This window comes from Catharus ustulatus, chromosome 20, assembly GCF_009819885.2.
Source record: "Catharus ustulatus isolate bCatUst1 chromosome 20, bCatUst1.pri.v2, whole genome shotgun sequence".
Lineage (NCBI taxonomy): Eukaryota > Metazoa > Chordata > Aves > Passeriformes > Turdidae > Catharus > Catharus ustulatus.
The window spans coordinates 11,078,388-11,095,180 of NC_046240.1; the positions used below are offsets into that span (position 1 = coordinate 11,078,388).

At 56.6% G+C, this 16,793-nt stretch overlaps 1 protein-coding gene across 1 annotated transcript in view; it reads left to right on the forward strand.

Moving 5' to 3' along the window:
* Positions 1 to 4,181: 4,181 nt before the first annotated feature.
* SLC38A10 (solute carrier family 38 member 10) overlaps positions 4,182 to 16,793 on the forward strand; it is a 31,026-nt gene continuing 18,414 nt past the window's right edge. Inside the window, exons 1-8 of the mRNA XM_033076777.2 lie at positions 4,182 to 4,394; positions 5,283 to 5,400; positions 8,410 to 8,455; positions 9,502 to 9,595; positions 10,617 to 10,760; positions 11,606 to 11,730; positions 14,656 to 14,758; positions 15,374 to 15,556. Coding sequence (XP_032932668.1) covers positions 4,293 to 4,394; positions 5,283 to 5,400; positions 8,410 to 8,455; positions 9,502 to 9,595; positions 10,617 to 10,760; positions 11,606 to 11,730; positions 14,656 to 14,758; positions 15,374 to 15,556 — 915 coding nt within the window. The 5' untranslated portion in view covers positions 4,182 to 4,292. The remainder of the gene's footprint in view (positions 4,395 to 5,282; positions 5,401 to 8,409; positions 8,456 to 9,501; positions 9,596 to 10,616; positions 10,761 to 11,605; positions 11,731 to 14,655; positions 14,759 to 15,373; positions 15,557 to 16,793) is intronic.

The window sequence follows — 16,793 nt, forward strand, 5'->3', positions numbered from 1 at the left end:
CCTTTGTTCTCTCCCCAGCCCCGGGAGATGCACCGGTGCTTCCCTGCCTGCCGGAGAGCGTGGCGAGGCGGGCCTGGGCTGGCCACTGTCCCGGCCATCGGGTGACACCGTGGATGTGCCCCTGCCCCAGCTCGGTGATGCTGCCGGGGTTTGGCAGTGCCGTAGGAAGGCCTGGCTGGATGGGGGGATGGAACCAGAGCTGTGGGGTGGTGATGGGAGATGCGGGGAGGGGGATGAGGAGCAAACCAACAGCAGAGTCAGCACCCCCTGGCCTGGCCATCAGCAGCCACCACCACGGCTCACAGTTGGGAATGTCAGTGCCATGGCCGGTGTGACACTGATGTGGCTGTCACGGTGTCCTGGAGCACCGGAGGGACAAACATGGGGCTGGGAGCTGCCTGTGATGGAGAAAGCGACTGTGACCTTCACCTTCCCAGCAAAGAGCTCGTCCTCCTGCCGCTGGGCTGGGAGTGCCACTGCTTTGCCATGAGCGCGGGCATGGCACGGGCATGTGGCTGGCCTGGTGCTGGGAACAAGGATATTTCCCACAGCCAAGAAGGGGACAACAGATCCCAGACACAGCTCTGACACAGGATGGGATTTCCTGGTGGTCCTTTCTGGGATCCCTTGGGAGGCTCCAGTGGAGTTGGTGATGGGCACAGCCCTGTCCCAGCACACAGATCTGCCCATGGCTCTGTCCCACCCCATGTCTGATGCAGCTCCATCTGCATGGGAGCTGCAGCAGTTGGGATTTGCACCCAGGGCCACCAGCACGATGCCCCCCACCCCAGTCCCGGCAATAACAGGCGAGTGGGGCCACAGGCACACAAGTACAAAATAACCTTGCTGCCACCTCCGCCTGTCAGGGCCAGCCCCGACCCTCAACACACCCCGGACAACACCCGAGGTTTGCAGCCGGGGCTGGGGCCGCTCCATCGGGGTTCCCCGGGGTCTACCGGAGCAGGAAGGCGCCGAGCCGTTGGCGGCACCGAGAACCGGCAGCGATAGCGTATGGACAGGCACGCGTCCTTGGCACTGCTGGAACACGGTCCGGTGGCGCAGGGGTCCCCCCGGTCCCCTCGCTATCCCCGGTCCCCGCGGAAGCGGCTCCGCGCGCACGTGGCCGGGCCGGGCCGTGCCCCGCGCTCCTCCCCGCGCCCCCCCCGCGCTCCCATTGGCCCAGCGCCCCCAGCCCCGCGCTCCCATTGGCCCAGCGCCCCCCGTCCCGCGCTCCCATTGGCCCCGGAGCCCTCCACAAACAAAGGCCGGAGCCCGGCGGGGGGCCCGGCGCGCTGCTCTGATTGGCGGAGCGAGAGGGCGGGACAGCCCGACCAGACCCCGCCTATAAGCAGAGCCGGATGACCTAATATGGAGCTGGGCGGGGCGCGCTCATTCATGCGCGCGGGGAGGGGCGGGGCCAACGCGGGGCTGCGCTTCCCGCCCGTGGCGCGCGCGGCTCGTTCCCACGGCGCGTGGGTGAATGAATGGGCGCGCGCGGGGGCAGCGCACCGGACCCGTGCGGCTCGGTAAGGTCCGGTACGGCTCGGTAAGGTCCGGTACGGCTCGGTAAGGTCCGGTACGACTCCGTACGGCTCGGTAAGGTCGGTACAGCTCGGTGCCCGTGCTGTGCGTGGGTACATGCAGGTGGGAAGCGTGTCGGTGTGTGACGGTGCCGGGGCTGGCGTGGGGCGGGCGCGATCGTGTCCGGAGTGTGCGTGGATTCCCCGTGGTTGTGTCCCCGGTGCTGTGCCCACCTGCACGCCCCTCTGTGCCTTGCACACCCACGCGTGCTTTGTTCTGAGGGCTTCCCGGGGCCCCCCACGGCCTTGGCTGTGCATCGCTCCTGCCCAGCCCCTGGCCCAGCACCACCGTGCCCATCCCAAAATCCGTCCCATGGTGAGTACCCACTGTGGGGTCCCATGGCTGACACTGGGGTGACACCGTGGAGGGGACACCAAGGCCTCACGCCTCCCTCCAGCACAGGCTGTGCTATTTGTCCCACTCTGCTTTAACCCCCCCAGGTGGGTTCGGCCCCTTGCCTCCATCCTCCTCATCGTGCCCATAAATTCATTCCCGATCCCATTCCCAACCTGCCAGGCCCTCATGGGACACGCAGCGGCTCCCAGCCCGTGCTGGAGATACGGACTGAACTTTGGTCCCTGAGCAATTAAGGTGCCTGAAACTGCACTTCATTAATGGTTGTTCTGCAATAAAACCCATCAAACTGCCCTTATTTGCAATATAAAACTGCAATTTGTTTTAATTTATGTTTTTCAATCCCTGCTGGGTGGTTCCTGCGATCTGCCAGGCATCTGTCGCTGGGACCAGCTGTTGGGAGCAGGGTGGCCCTGGGTGCTGGGTGCTGGTCCCTGGGTGAAGGGGGGACATGTGGTGGGGTGTGGGTGGGCTTGCCCCAGGTCTGGAGAGGGGATTCCCATCCCTGCCCATTCCCCGTGGACCCTGCGCTGTGTCCCCCAAGAAGGGAGTGCAGGGATGCTCCCGTGGTTCCAGGGAAGAGCATCCCGTGCCATGGGGGGTTCATGGAGGCCCCTGAGGCGAATTCCTGAACAAGAGTGGGATGAGTGTGAGCAGAGATGGACCCAGCTGTTTTCCTGCAACACCATCACCCGTGGGAGCTGGGAATCTGGCTCAGCTCAGCCCAGCGTGTGCCAGCACACGTGTGCACATCCCTGCGGAGCAGCATCGGACACATCAGTGGCCCCTGGATGTCCTGAGCGATTTGTACTTCCATAAAGCATTGCAGCATCCCTGCGGGATCAGCCAGCCCTGAGCCCCCATTTCTAATTACAGTAATTGTGGCTCTGGCATCCTCTGGGGCTGCTTGTTCTCCGTGGCTCCAAATCCGGCGGGAGGAATCTGGGCCATGGGGCAGGACTGGGAAGGGCTCTGAGCTCCCTGGGATTCCCAGTGGATCCTGTGGTGGGATCCTGCTGCTGGCTCCCAAACCCAGCAGGGCCCTTTGCTGCTCCCCAACCGGCAGAGCAGGGTCGGGGTCCCTTGTGCTGCTGCCTGGCCCTTCAGAGTGCTTGGGGCTTTCTAGAGAATTCTTGCTCTCGGCAGGTTTGTGATGGAAACTGCCCTGGTGCTGCTGGGACAGAGCCTGGCTCCTGCTGGAGGCAGGATTTGGGATGTTCGGAGCTGCAGCAAATCCCATTCCATAGGGATGGGCACGGACGAGTCCCAGGGCTGGGAAACAGGAGGGTGGCAGAGCTGAGGTGGCTCCCTGGTGTCCCCATCCCGTGTCACAGGGACTCCTGGCTGGCTCTGCACATTTCCCAAGGCCTCAGCACCCACTCGGACATGGAGAAGCCACCAGAGCCCTTTTACTGGATGACATTCCCGAGGGGATCCTTCATCCCACCCAAGGACACACACGGACACAGGAGCCACCGCTCCAGCACAGGAGCCAGGAAAACGCCGCCAGAGCTACCGATCCCGCCGCACCTGGAGGGAATTAGGCCGCCTGTTCACCTCCCTGCAAACCTTTTGTAGAGCGAATTCCTGCGGTTTCCCATCGCAATTGCTGCAAATTATACGAGCGCCGCGTTCCGTTCCCGTCCCGCCTGGAACGTGCCCTTGGCGTGTGCCACTCGGAGCTGCCGCCACGCCTGGCCTCGGGGGACCCTTCCAGAGCCCCCACACATCTTCCCTTCTTTTTCCTTCATCCTCAGGGATGCGGGGGGTTCGTCCACAGCGGAGCTGGGGGTGGCTCAGGTTGGGATGGGGAGCAGATGTGTGTGCACAGCTGGATGCGTGCCCAGATGTGCAGGCGGGAGGGGATGCCGGGGGTGATGGGCTGCCCTCGAGGGGCTTTTCTGAGGCCGCCATCACGCCGAGGACCCCCGCTGGGGTGGCAGCGCTGTCGCAAGATGTGTGGTCACGTACATGTATGCACACACGCATGTAAAGGCACGCGCACGCCCATCTCCGTGCTTTTCCACGCATGGATCTGCATGGATTTGTGTTCTGGTGCATTCCCGCACCTTCCCGGCCGTGCTGAGCTCCCCGGGGATGCCCCCAGCCATGGGGACCCCTCTTTGTCCTCCACCACCAGCGAGTCGAGGCCTCCAAGGCGGCAGGAGCGTCCCCGCGCCGCCGCGCGGACACGTCACTTCCTGCGGCGGCGGCGGAAGCCGGAAGTGCCGCTGTGGCCGGTGCCGGGTCGGGGCGGGCCCGGTGGGGCCATGGCGGGCACGGCCGGCTGAGGGACACCGGGGGCACCAGGCGCCACAAACCGGGTCCCCCGCCGCGGGGATCCTCCGCCGCGGGCCATGGCGGCGGCAGCGGCGGGTTCCAACTGGGGCCTGATCATGAACGTGGTGAACAGCATCGTGGGGGTGAGCGTGCTCACCGTGCCTTTCTGCTTCCGACAGGTGAGGGGCCGCCCGCCGGGGCGCTGTGTCCGAGCGGGGTCCTGCCGGTGTTCCCCGGGCCGGGACGGGGGTGTCGGTCCCTGCCCTTGGCAGCCCCTGCGAGCTCCTCCACGGCCGGGGGAGCCGGGCAGAAGCCGCCTCTGCCCTTCTGGTCCGAATCTGGGGGGTGGTTCCCTGGCTGGAAAGGAAAATCAGCAAAGGAAACACTTCAGACCCAGATGGGGCATCGTGTGTTCCAAACACTGGAAGTTTTGGAACTGGTTTTTCTTAGTCATGAAGTCTCCAACTCAAAACTTCTGCACCAAACTCTGTTTTTTTTCCCTGTCCTGTGGTCTTCAACTGATCCTTTCTGCCTGTCTTGTAATGAGAAGGGAAAGATTAAATCAAAGGATTTATCCCTAATTTGGAGGCTTTTCCAAACTCTTGCTGTGCCCCCACAGCCGTCCCTGGGATCTGGGCTGGTTCCAAGGCACCTGCCTGGTGCCCTGTGGTTCCCAGCCCTGGGGACAGGGCAGGCAGCAAGGCAGGAGCTGGGTGAGGAGTTTGTGAAGCCACATGGTTGTTGATAAATCACCTCGGGGTCTGTCTGTGCTCCCTGAACCTGCTGGGAGCTGTCTGGGGATGAGTCAGGATGAGAATTCTACTCCACAAGCTGCTCCCAGTTCAGTCCTGGTGCTTGGACTGGCACAGCTGTTAGCTGTGGTGTGTTCCACGTGTCCTTGTGCCATGGAGAGAGCGATATGGAGCTGGTAGGAGGGGACAAAAATTCCTGAAAGAGGGAAAAATGCAGCTGGAACACACTGGGGGAGCTGGGGATGCTGAGGGAGGGTGGCTGGGGTGTGGGGGGGGCCTGACCCCCCATCTCCTGCTGGTCTCTTGCCGTTGCAGTGTGGGATCCTCCTGGGAGCTGTGCTGCTGATCTTCTGCTCGTGGATGACTCACCAGTCCTGCATGTTCCTGGTGAAGTCGGCCAACCTCAGCAAGCGCAGGACCTACCCCGGCCTTGGTGAGATCCCAGCTCCAGTGCTGCTTCCCAGCCCTCCTGCTCTCCCAGCAGCGCTGTGACCTCGGCCTCCCAGTTTGCGTTTCCTCAATAGTGCTGTTGGAACAACAAATATTTTCTTGCTGCATTCCCAGTTCTCCTTGTTCTGCCTCGGCCTCTCCCTCGGGGCAGTGCTGGGGTTGGATCCTGCTCCCCACAGCCCTGTTAGTGGGTGCTGAGTTGTTTTGACTCCGCGGGGCAGGGGAGGAGATGATCCAAACCCAGCTCCCGGGAGCCATCTGGGATGAATTGTGGGTCTGGGATGAATTAATTATGGGTCTGGGCACGAGTTCCCCACCCAGCGCTGCCGGGACAGCGGGTCCTGCCAGTCTGGCACAGAGCTGGGCTGCCTGGATCTGAGCTGGGAGCTTCTTTATGGCTCATCAGAGGGGAAACAGAGCGAGGTTCCAAAGGGCTGAGAAAATAAAAACATCTGGAAGATTCCTGGGTGGGTTTTGGCAGAGCCTGGCCGCCCTCAGAGCTCAGTGCTGGCGCCAGGATTGGCCTCTGCTCGTGGCCTGTCTTGGGATTCTGACTGACTTGGGGAGCAGGAGGAGGTGTTTGGGTTCCAGTCTTGCCCTTGGCATATGAAGCAGCAGGAAAAGTTGTTCTGCCTTACTTTTCTGTGGGAGGCTGTTTGGCGCTGCCCTGGCACAAGGGCTCGCACCAGCTGCTGACAGATGGGTTTGCTCCTCCCTCAGAGTGCCCGAGGAAGCACATCCCGGCTTCTGCCGACTTGTATCTGCTAGAAACGGAAAAGATGGAGGAGCTCCATGGTCTGGGAGGTTGTTTTGGTGCCAGAGGGAAGGGGGAGCCTCCGGAGCGCCCGGCCCAGCTGCCGGTGCCGCCGCTCCCTGCCCCTCACAAGACGCCTTTGTGCGCTGCTTCCCGGAGCACACAGAGTCCCCTGCGCCTTGGAGCGTGGCCCGGGAAGGAGGGATCCTCAGCACACCCCAGAGCCAAGGGGCTGCAATACAGAGAGGGCCAGTGATGCTTCCCAGCTTCCTCCTGGCAGCCTGTGCCCGCTCCCGGTGCCCTGGGAGAGGAGCCACGGGCCGGGAGCGCTCCCACGCCGCATCCCAATGCTCCGAGGTCGGGCAGCTCCACACAGACCCCCTTTGTCCCCACAGGCTGGGCACGGGGACATCTGGGGGCACTCCTGGGAGGCTTTGGCAGCGCAGGGAAGTTGTGCACATTCCCTGCAGGCAGGCAGTGCCTTCCGGAGGAACACCGGCAGCCACGGCCCCGGCACAAAGGGTGACCCAGGCTGGGGCTGGCGCTGGCTGCCGGGAGGGGAAGGGCTCAGGGAGATGTGTGGGTGAGGAGGAAGCAGGAGGCAGTTCCCAGATGGGTTTTATCCAGGACATGAGTGAATCCCTCCCCTTCCAGCAGCACTGGGGATGTGCTGGGGCTGTGCTGGGCAGCTCAGCCCTGCAGGGCAAGGGGCTGAAGCTCTGTCTCAGGAACCACACTGGGTTTAAAAGCTTCTCTGGGTACTGAGCAAGCTCTGCCCAGCTCGGGGGCATTCCAACATCCCATTCCAAGGATTTGACTGTACCGTTCATTTTACAGTCATCACCTCCTGGAGAAGATAAAGAATCCCAATTTACATAGTCCCCAGGTGGGGACACCTGCCCACAGTGTTTGGAGGCTTGTTCTCATTGAACATCAATTCCAAACAGGCAGGTTCCAGCATCACCCAGGGCTGGTCCCTGTCCAGGGGCTGGAATGTGCTCTGGAAGGATCAGCAGCTCCATTCCTCCATCCCCCCACCCCCAACTCAGCCTGTTACTGACCCATCCCCAGGAGGGATATTTGCTTCTTGCTGGCCCCTCTCTCTCCTCCCAGACCCTTTGTCTGTGGGCCTGACCCCCCAGGGCTGTTGCCTTTTCCCTCATGGTTGTGAATTCCCAGAGGAGGCCGGAGCGGAGCGGCCGCTCCCTGTGCCCGGGCACGGTGCCTGGTGGCGGCTGTCCCACTGCCCTGTCACTGATCCAGCAGCTATTTTGGGTGCTCCCCCACATCCCTGCTCCAGGCTGTGGGTCCCTGCCGTGCCTTTTGCTCATTCTGTGGGAGAACATCTCGTTTCCTGAATTTTTAGCTCGAGTAGAGTCCAAGGAAATCAAGAGTTGAAGCTAATATTTAAAATAGCAGAAGAAGCTTCCAGAAAGGGTTTGGGTTTGTTTTCTGGCGGGCACTGGGAATGTTGGGCTGTGCTTTGAGAAGGCAGAGGGGACTCCAGGGTGGTGGGTTCATGCTGGACCTCACTGGCAGATTTGGGCACTGTGGTCTGGGTTTGGCACCAGAACTCCCCATTCCCATTCTGCCCAGTAAGAGCTAAAAATAGAAGTAAAGTTTTCTTGGCATTGTCTTTTTTGAGAGAAAACCCAATGATTTGAGGACTACTGAGCATTTTCTGCTCCAACCCAAGGATGGGAGGGGGGAAAGCAAAGCCTTGGCAGCAGCCCTTTGGTGTGGGTTGGGAGCACTGGGTATTCTGGGAATGGGATTGAACGTTCTGGGCACCAGCTCAGCTCTCCCAGCCAGCGATGTCGGGCGGCCCAGTTCGAGGGGGAAGATAAAAATAAAAAGGGGACTTGGACTGGAATTCTGCACCACTTTAACTTTTGCCACACACAATCTTGTACAGGAATATTTTCTCTCCCATTGCCTTTAATGGCTGCCATGTGTGGCTGCTGCTTCACACCACTTCTGGTTTTAAATAGAAAAAAAAAAAGAACCTGCTTGCTGGCTTTCCCTCATCCCTGTTCCTGTCTTATGTGGTTTTCAGTTTCCAAAGGGAAAGGCTGAAAAAGAAAGTGGGAGGGTGAGGGAAACAGCCCCAAAATACCAGTGGTGGGTTCCTGCTGCACTGCCCTGTGTCACTGTGAGTGTCTAATTGTGAACTGACATCTTGCCCTGTTCTGGACCTTTCTTTGACTAACTTCCACTCTTTTTCCCCTTTTATGCCAGCATTTCATGCCTATGGAAAAGCAGGAAAAATGTTGGTGGAAACAAGGTAAATCAGCCTCTGATTCCAAGTGTGAACAGTTTGTGTGTCTTTGGTGAAAACTTTTCTGAGCCTTGCTGTGCTCTCCTTCCTTCCTTCCTTCCCCTGCTGCCTCCTGGAATTCCTTGGGAGGCTGAGATGCCCTGAGCACAGCTCACAGGTGGCACCTCCATCCTGCCCAGGCTCTGGGAGCACAGAAGGTGCTGGGGGATGAGCTCCTCTCCTGCTCTGCTGTGAAATCACAGCCCTGTCACTCGTGGCAGCTCTCCAGGGGTGACATCCCTGCTGTTGTGTTGGTGGGAGGGAGTGTTTGGATCCTGGGATCTGCTCTGCTCCTGCCCTCTGTGCTCCCTTCCCTGAGAGATGCCTTCAGGGGGAATCCTGCCTCCATCTCTGCTTCCTCCCATGACCCAGTGCAGATGTCAGGTGATGGCACAATCCTCAGATCCTTGCTTTTTCCAGCAGGGATTCTTTTCCAGGCATGTTGAGCCCAGGGCTGGCAGTGGTGCAGGGTCCTTTGCTCTTCCCAGCTGCAAACTTCTGCACAGCACTAAAAATACACAGAATATTCCTCAGATGTTTCTTGTCCATGCAAGCAGAGGCTGTAATTGCCACAGGGATGTTCTATAATTGGAACTGGGAAGGAAAGTGGTCCAGGAGTGGGAGGAGAAGCAGTTCATGGACAATCTTTTCATTAAAGTGTGGTCCATTGTGTGGGGAAATGTTGGAGAGCCCACTGGATATTGAGACTCTCATGGCAGGGTGCTGCTGTGGGTGTGGGGCTCTGAGAGCCTCGTGCTGATTATTTTGAATTTTTCCAGGAGTTCAAGGAGTTCTTTTCATCTCCAAGATTAGTTTTCCTTGGGTTTTTTTTTTTTTCCCATGGCTCCCAACAGGAGTTACACCCTGTTGTGGGCAGAGCTGAGTGTTTGGTGTGGAGGGAGGTTCTCTGGTGGCTGTTTTGTGGGGATGGAGTGCAGAGGGGTTGTCCTGCTCTTCCCAACGCTGAGGATGGATGTGTGGCCCTCCTAACCCATCCCTGTTTGTGCTTGCAGCATGATTGGGCTGATGCTGGGCACTTGCATCGCTTTCTACGTCGTCATCGGCGATTTGGGCTCCAACTTCTTTGCCCAGATGCTCGGATTCCAGGTGAATAAATCACTCCTGCACTGCTCTGTGTTCCCTGGCTGCAGCAGAGCTCCTGCTGTGGGGTGTGCTCAGCTCCCCCTGGGCTTTGTGGGGTCCCCTCATGGAGAGATCCTCGTGCACAGACCCTGCAGCTCAGGGAAGTCTGGGAGGCTCAGACATATGGCAAACAATCAGCTGTGTAAAACTCCAATAAGGCATTTCCATCAAAGGAATTCTTTTTAACTTGGTCCCTTATTAATTCTGGAGCAGATTCCTGGGGGAGATAATGCTTCCTGCCTTAATTCCTGCCCCAGTGGATAGTGACAGGCAGTTCCTCTGCCTGAGCTCTCCTCCCTGTAGCTCAGGAGGGATTTTTGTCCTGTCCTTGGCTGTTTTTGTGGCCAAAGTCTCTGTGTTCCTGCCTCCTCAGCCGTGTGATGAGCCTGCTGCTGGCTCAGGATGCTCAGAGGCAAGAGGTGCTCCTCAGAGCCGGCACGAGGGCCGTGCAGGGAAGCAAAAGGATTTTTGGTAGAGTGTTATCTGTGCTGCCTGATGCTCCTAAGTCAGATTAAGGGACTGTGAAGTTAAAAAAGATGCGTTGAGGCTGCAGCCAAATTAGGTATTAAATATTTCCAAGCATTCCAGAGTGTTCTGCTATAATAAATACCAGTGTGAGGCTTTGATTAATTTTCTGGATTGGAGTTTTCAACACTTTCAATTTCTCGTCTCCCCAAGTAAATTTAGGTTTTATTTAATTGCATGAAAATACCTAAATAGCTTGTGCTGGATTAACATTTAACCCCCCCAACCACCCCCTAAATTCTTCCAGCTTGGACCTGTCACACACTGCAGAGCAACAGTGGCACCCAGTGACTGTCTGAGCTCAGCACAGACAGCACCGAGCTTGCAGCACCTCCAGACACAGAATTTGACAGTTTAAAGTTGCTTTTCACTGGGAGGATGGCCTGTGGTGGGTTTGCTGCTGGGGTGGGTGTGCTGGGTGTCCTCCCTGCTCAGGTGCTGATGCAGCTCTGTCGCGCAGGTGTCGGGCGCGTTCCGCATTGTGCTGCTCATCGCCGTGTCCCTGTGCATTGTCCTTCCCCTGAGCCTCCAGAGGAACATGATGGCCTCCATCCAGTCCTTCAGTGCCATGGCTCTCATCTTCTACAGCGTCTTCATGTTCGTGGTGGGTACAGACACCAGGAATGGGGATCCCATTTTCCTGCTTTCTGCTCCTTTTTAATGACCAGTCTCACCCCCCAGATGCTCCTGCGATTGCCTCGTGGAGCCCCAGCCCTGTCTCACCCAAATTTCAGGACTGGAAGAAAAGGGAGATGTGGGAATTCTTTCCATGTAACTTTTCTGTGCAGGGTCACACCTCCCAGGAGCTGTGCCTTTAAGGAACCACAACACTCCCAAGAGTTGGCTGCACTGAAACATCTCTGGGGATTAGAAACCCCATCCGAGGATATTATAAACAGACATTCAGACATATTTACCTTCTGCTTCCTGTGCAACCCAACTCCTGCCAGTTCTTGTGTCCATGGCAAGGGAGCTCCCTGGCCTCAGCTCCTCCCCCTTTCCATAAAGTTTTTCCTGTGTTGTTAAATGGCTCTGGAGCAGCAGGTGGGATCCTGGTTTAGGACCCTTTGTCTCTTTGCTGAACAGGATTCTGTAAGGCCAACGGTGCTTCCTGTTTGGGTTTAAAAACACATTTTAAAAAACACATTTAAAAAGTGCTTTGAGCAATAATTCTCACAGTTAATGCGTCAGTGGAAATTGTCCCACGTTGATGTGTGCTGTGATGTTTGATGGCATCAGACAAGGTGGGGGGGAATGTCACAGATCCCCTGAAATGTTTCCTGGGGTCCTTGGTGGCCCTGGGAGCTGCAGGGGGTTGGGATGGGGCTGTGGGGGCAGCTCAGGCTGCTCCAGGCAGAGCTGTCACACGCTGCCCCTTATCCCAGCACTGCTGCTGCTGTGGAGCCGTTTGGGGCTGGCTCTCAGCCCTGCTCTGTGTCCTGGCTGCAGGTTGTGGTGTCCTCCTTCAACCACGGGCTCTTCAGCGGGCAGTGGCTGCAGCGAGTGAGTTACATGCGCTGGGAGGGCATTTTCCGCTGCATCCCCATCTTTGGAATGTCTTTTGCCTGCCAGTCGTAAGTACCTGCCCTTCCCAGCCCCGAGTTTGTGTGAGGGCACAGGGTCAGGAGGATCTGCAAGGGATAGATACCATCTGCTTTGCTGGTTTGTTTTCATGAGAGTATTTTACAGCTCGATGAAGTTCAGCCTCTCATTCAGTCGTGACCCTTTTGTTACCCAGACCCTTTTGTTATTCCATTTCACCTGGGAATTCTTGTAATGGAGCAACTTGAGAGCCAAACAGCTCCTCAGGAGCTTCTGGTGCAGCTGCAGGAGGGATGAAATTCCCCTGGTTCTTGAAGGGAGTGCTGGAGCACCAGGAAAAGCTGTGTGACCCTGGGTGGTGAATGCTGGGGGCTGCTCTGCTTCCCCAAATTTCCTGGAGAACACTCTGAAGATCACACATTTGGCTTTGGAGGGTTGTTCCTGCATTTCCAGTTCCCTGGGTTTAGTGGCACATGGGAGGAGGTGAGAGCAGGCCAGGCTGTTTCCACCTCTCCAGTTCCCTGTTTTTGTGAGGATTTCTGCTGCCAAGTGGAAGGAGGTGAGGGCAGGCCAGGCTGTTCCAGGTTTCCACCTTTCCAGTTCCCTGTTTATGTGAAGGTTTCTGCTGCCAAGTGGAAGGAGGTAAGGGCAGGCCAGGCTGTTCCAGGTTTCCAGCAGCATTCCCTGCTCCACCAGGACAGCATGTGAGGGCTACGTGCCTGGCCAGAGCCCTGACAGCTCTGAACAGTGTAAATCCAGCCCTGGAAATAGGAAAGGCCACCCTCCTCTGGAGTTACCCTCCTCCTCTGGAGTTACCCTCCTCCTCTGGAGTCACCCTCCTCCTCTGGAGTTACCCTCCTCCTCTGGAAGCCTGGCAGAGCTGGGCTTCCCCCCGTGTAGTTCCAGCAAACGGGTCTCGTGCCAACAGTGAATGAATGTGACAGATAAAATTTGCTCAGACTGCTGTGTTTACACCCACTCCAAGATCCAAATCATCATTTCCCACTTACTGGCTCTCTTGGCAGCTCAGATCCTACCCCAGCACACTCCAGGCTTGCTGTTTAATGTCTCCATTACAACTGGCAAAGAGAATTGTGTTCTCTTGCAGCTTTACCTTGTTAACAAATCCCTTTTATTTTTTTTCCTTATGGAAGCCATGCAGTACCCAGCACAATTTTCCTGGGAGTTGGAAATGCAGGGAAATGGTTTGGTCTGGACCTGTGTGTGCCTAAATATGGGCTCCATGGCAGCACTTTTGTGGCAAACCCAATCTAAAGCTTTGTGTTTTTTCCAAACATCAGGAAAATACACTGTCCCCAGCCCAGGCACTATTTATATATATATATATATATTTTTTTTTTTTTTAAATTTTATTTCCATCTGTGTATTCTGTCTCTTTCTCTCTTTACCTGCCCTCTATATATTCTATTCCTCTCTTTAAATGTAGTTTATCTATATAGGGTAAATTTAATTTTGCTGACCTCTGAATCACCTTTTTAACCATCCCACGTACTGCAGAGACTCCCTGTTTCCCTTTTTTTTACCTTCCCAAGCCTAAATGTTTGTCTGGACCCTTCTCTTGGAGGCTGAAGAGCAGAATGTAGCTGGAGGTGGCTGTAGAGAGGGCTGGGAGGAATCCCAAATGGAGACTGCCAGGGAAGCCAGTCTCCTTTCTCCCAAGGAGGAATCCCAAATGGAGACTACCAGGGAAGCCAGTCTCCTTATTCCCAGGCAGGAATTCCAAATGGACACTCCAGGGAAGCCAGTCTCCTTATTCCCAGGGAGGAATCCCAAATACAGAGACTTTATGAAGCCAGTCTCCTTATTCCCAGGGAGGAATCCCAAATGCAGAGACTTTATGAAGCCAGTCTCCTCTTTCCCAAGAAGGAATCCCAAAGGCAGAGATTCACAGGGAAGCCAGTCTCCTCATTTCCACAGAGGAATCTCAAATACAGAGACTTTATGAAGCCAGTCTCCTTTCTCCCAGGGAGGAATCCCAAATAGAAGGACTTTATGAAGCCAGTCTCCTCTCTCCCAGACAGGAATCCCAAATACAGAGACTTTGGGAAGCCAGTCTCCTTATTCCCAGGCAGGAATCCCAAATAGAGACCCCCAGAGAAGCCTGGTGCTCCCTGCTGGTGCCTCCAGCCCCGGAGTGTGTCCCCACGTGTGTCCCCACGTGCTCAGCCTCCTCTGCTGTTCAGGGATGAAGGGTTAAGGATCTTTCTGCTCGGCCTCAGCCTGACACACTTCCTGGGAATGGCTTGGTGCCCACTGGGGCTGGGGATACCCCTTCCCATCTCCCTGCACGCTCCCCCCCTTCCCCTGAGAGTTCCAGGATGTAGCTGCTAGAATTAAAGTAACAAGAGGTTAATGAGTTGCTAAAATATGCACCTGATGTCAAACCGAGCATTCCCCAGCTTTCCAAGGCTGTAAATACCCCAAATCCCAGGGAACTGGCGCTCCCAGCGAGCTGAAGTGGGACAGGCGCTGCTCTGGGGTTTGTTTGTTTAACTTTTCCTTCAGACAGTGGGATGCTCCAACCTTCTTCCCGCTTTCCCTCTGTAAACACTGTGTTGCTTTAATTATCAGCACGGAGAGCTCCAAGAACAATAACGAGCGGCGCTGGGGCTGGCCCGGCGCCACCCGCGGCCCCGGGAACAAGCGGTCATTCATTTTGCAACCCTTTCTGAACCCAAATGTTTACATCACACGTTTCACTCCACGTGGTGGGGTGGGGAGAGCAGGAATATTTTTGCAACACTTAAAAGTTATGAGTGTTCTGAAATCTCTTGGCATTAGCAGTGTAAATTGTGGAATAGCAGCAGGTGTTTATGCTCCAGAGGGGGAAGGCGTCAGGGATTCGTTGCTGCTGGGCTGAGGCAGAGAATGGGTGGGGACTGGGGTTTTTCTCCTGTTTTCTGCAGGTTTCATTAAATATTTCACCCTTTTTACAGTCAGGTCTTGCCTACTTACGACAGCTTGGATGAGCCGTCTGTCAAAATCATGAGCTCCATATTTGCTTCTTCGCTAAACGTGGTCACCACCTTTTACATCATGGTAGGAACTTTTCCTTCTCTTCCCTTGCCAGAAATCTGGAGGGGCCACAGGGATGAGGGTTTATCTACAGCTGGGGCTGGTTTCTGCTTATCTGTATTTATTCTAACAGATAAGTTGTGCTGAAAGCAGAGTTAGGTGGGAGGTGATGAACCCAAGAGCACAGGGGGCACTGGGAGAATCCAAGTTTTTAGAGTAGCACATTTCCTTGGGTGGAGGCAGAGTGGAGGCCCAGCTCTTCCCAGGCCCAGCCTAGAGCAGGGGCAGCTGCCCAGAGGTTGGAAGTTATGCCTCATAAGGCAGCAGTTAATAAAACTGGGTTAATAATTGCTGAGGAGAACCTTGGCCCATGAACCAGGCTGCTGCAGGCAGCTGTGACAACCTCTGTTGGAGAGGGACAATCCATGGGCTGGCAGCAAGCAAAGGAAAACCCCTGGAGTTGATGAGAAACTTGCTTTTAGGCAGTTCCCACTCTTGATTGATGGCCTGTCCCAGGTTTTGGGGTGCTGGGGCTGCTGGCAGGTTGCCCGTGGAGGTGACCTCAGGGATGTCACCATCCTGCCCCTGAGTGAGGAGAGGTGTGAAGTGTTGGGAGTTCAGCCCTGCTGCCCTCTCCAGGTGGGTTTCTTTGGCTATGTGAGTTACACCGAGGCAATTGCTGGGAACGTGCTGATGAACTTCCCTTCCAACGTGGTGACGGAGATGATCCGCGTGGGGTTCATGATGTCGGTGGCCGTGGGGTTCCCCATGATGATCCTGCCCTGCAGACAGGCACTGAACACCCTGCTCTTTGAGCAGCAGGTAAGATCCCAGGGCTGCCTCAGTGTGAACTTGATTTTTGAAGGGTTTTTGTGACTCTGTGGTCTCTGACTGGTCCCCAAACCTGCCTTGGCTCTGTGAGACTCTGGTGAAAATGGCATGTGGCAGGTACTCACTGTCCAGAGGGACAAAGCCTCAAGTCCCATAAAATCCTCAGTGCAGCAGGGGCCTGTGGCCATCTCTAAATCCTGCTCTGCTCACTGGTTAATCCCTGGCACTTGCAGGTTCGTGTCCTTTCTGCAGAGGAATTCCATGGGCCTTAGGGCTGCAGTCCCAGTGTAAAGCCCATGTCCTGTGGCTGCTGCTGCCTGCTCTGCTGGGGATTCCAGCTCTGGCACAGACACGTTACACAGCTCAGAGCCAAGGTGGTTCTTCCTCTCAGAAAGAGGCAGAAATGGGCTTTGGAAGCAGCGGAGCCTCCTCATTTCCTGCTGCTCCAGCTGCTCTCCTTTTGCTGGCCAACTCATTGAGCTCGTGTTCCCGGCCTCGGAGCCCAGCCCAGCTCCATTTCTTTTTGCTTCCTTGTGTGCCTGCTCGTTCCTGCTCCATTATTCTCACCCAGCACCTTTGTCAGCAGCCCTGGAGCAGCCCTTTCCCCTCTGGGTTCCGATGTCCCCTTCCTCCAGCCCTCCCGGCTGCGGTGCCGGCCCGCTGCGGGGGCGGGCAGTGGGATATGGGATCCAGCCCTCTCCCACACGTTCCACCTTTCCCAGGGCCAGCTCCTCAGCCAGCCTTTGTGACTGAAGCTGGTCTGTCTGCTGGAGACTGTGAGTCCCTTGTGGCAGTGGCGTGTTCTCCTCTGTGCATTGTGCGCACGGAGCGCGCCGATGGGATTCAGCAAATAACAGTGAGAGATTGTGGGAATGTTCTGAGGCCTTTGTGTGTCCGCATAAATAGAAACCTCTTAGGCAGGAAATAAAACTTGAGCAATTTATAGCTCTAAATCCTGCCACTTCTGCCTGTGAGAAGCCCCCGGCTCTTTTCTCACGTTGGGAGGGCCTGAGGATGGGGGCAGACAGTTGGTGAGAGCCAGTGGGTGCAGAGGAGGAAGCGCTGGAAGCACTTGGGAGCGCTTTGGATCTCTCCTGGGCTCAGCCCGTGCCTGGCTGGGCTCTGAAGGGGTTGCTTTGCCTTCCTTTCCCATCTGTGCAGCAGCAGAGCAGGGACCTGCTGGGTCTGCAGTGCACACTGGGGCTTCTGCCTTCCACACCTCCCACCT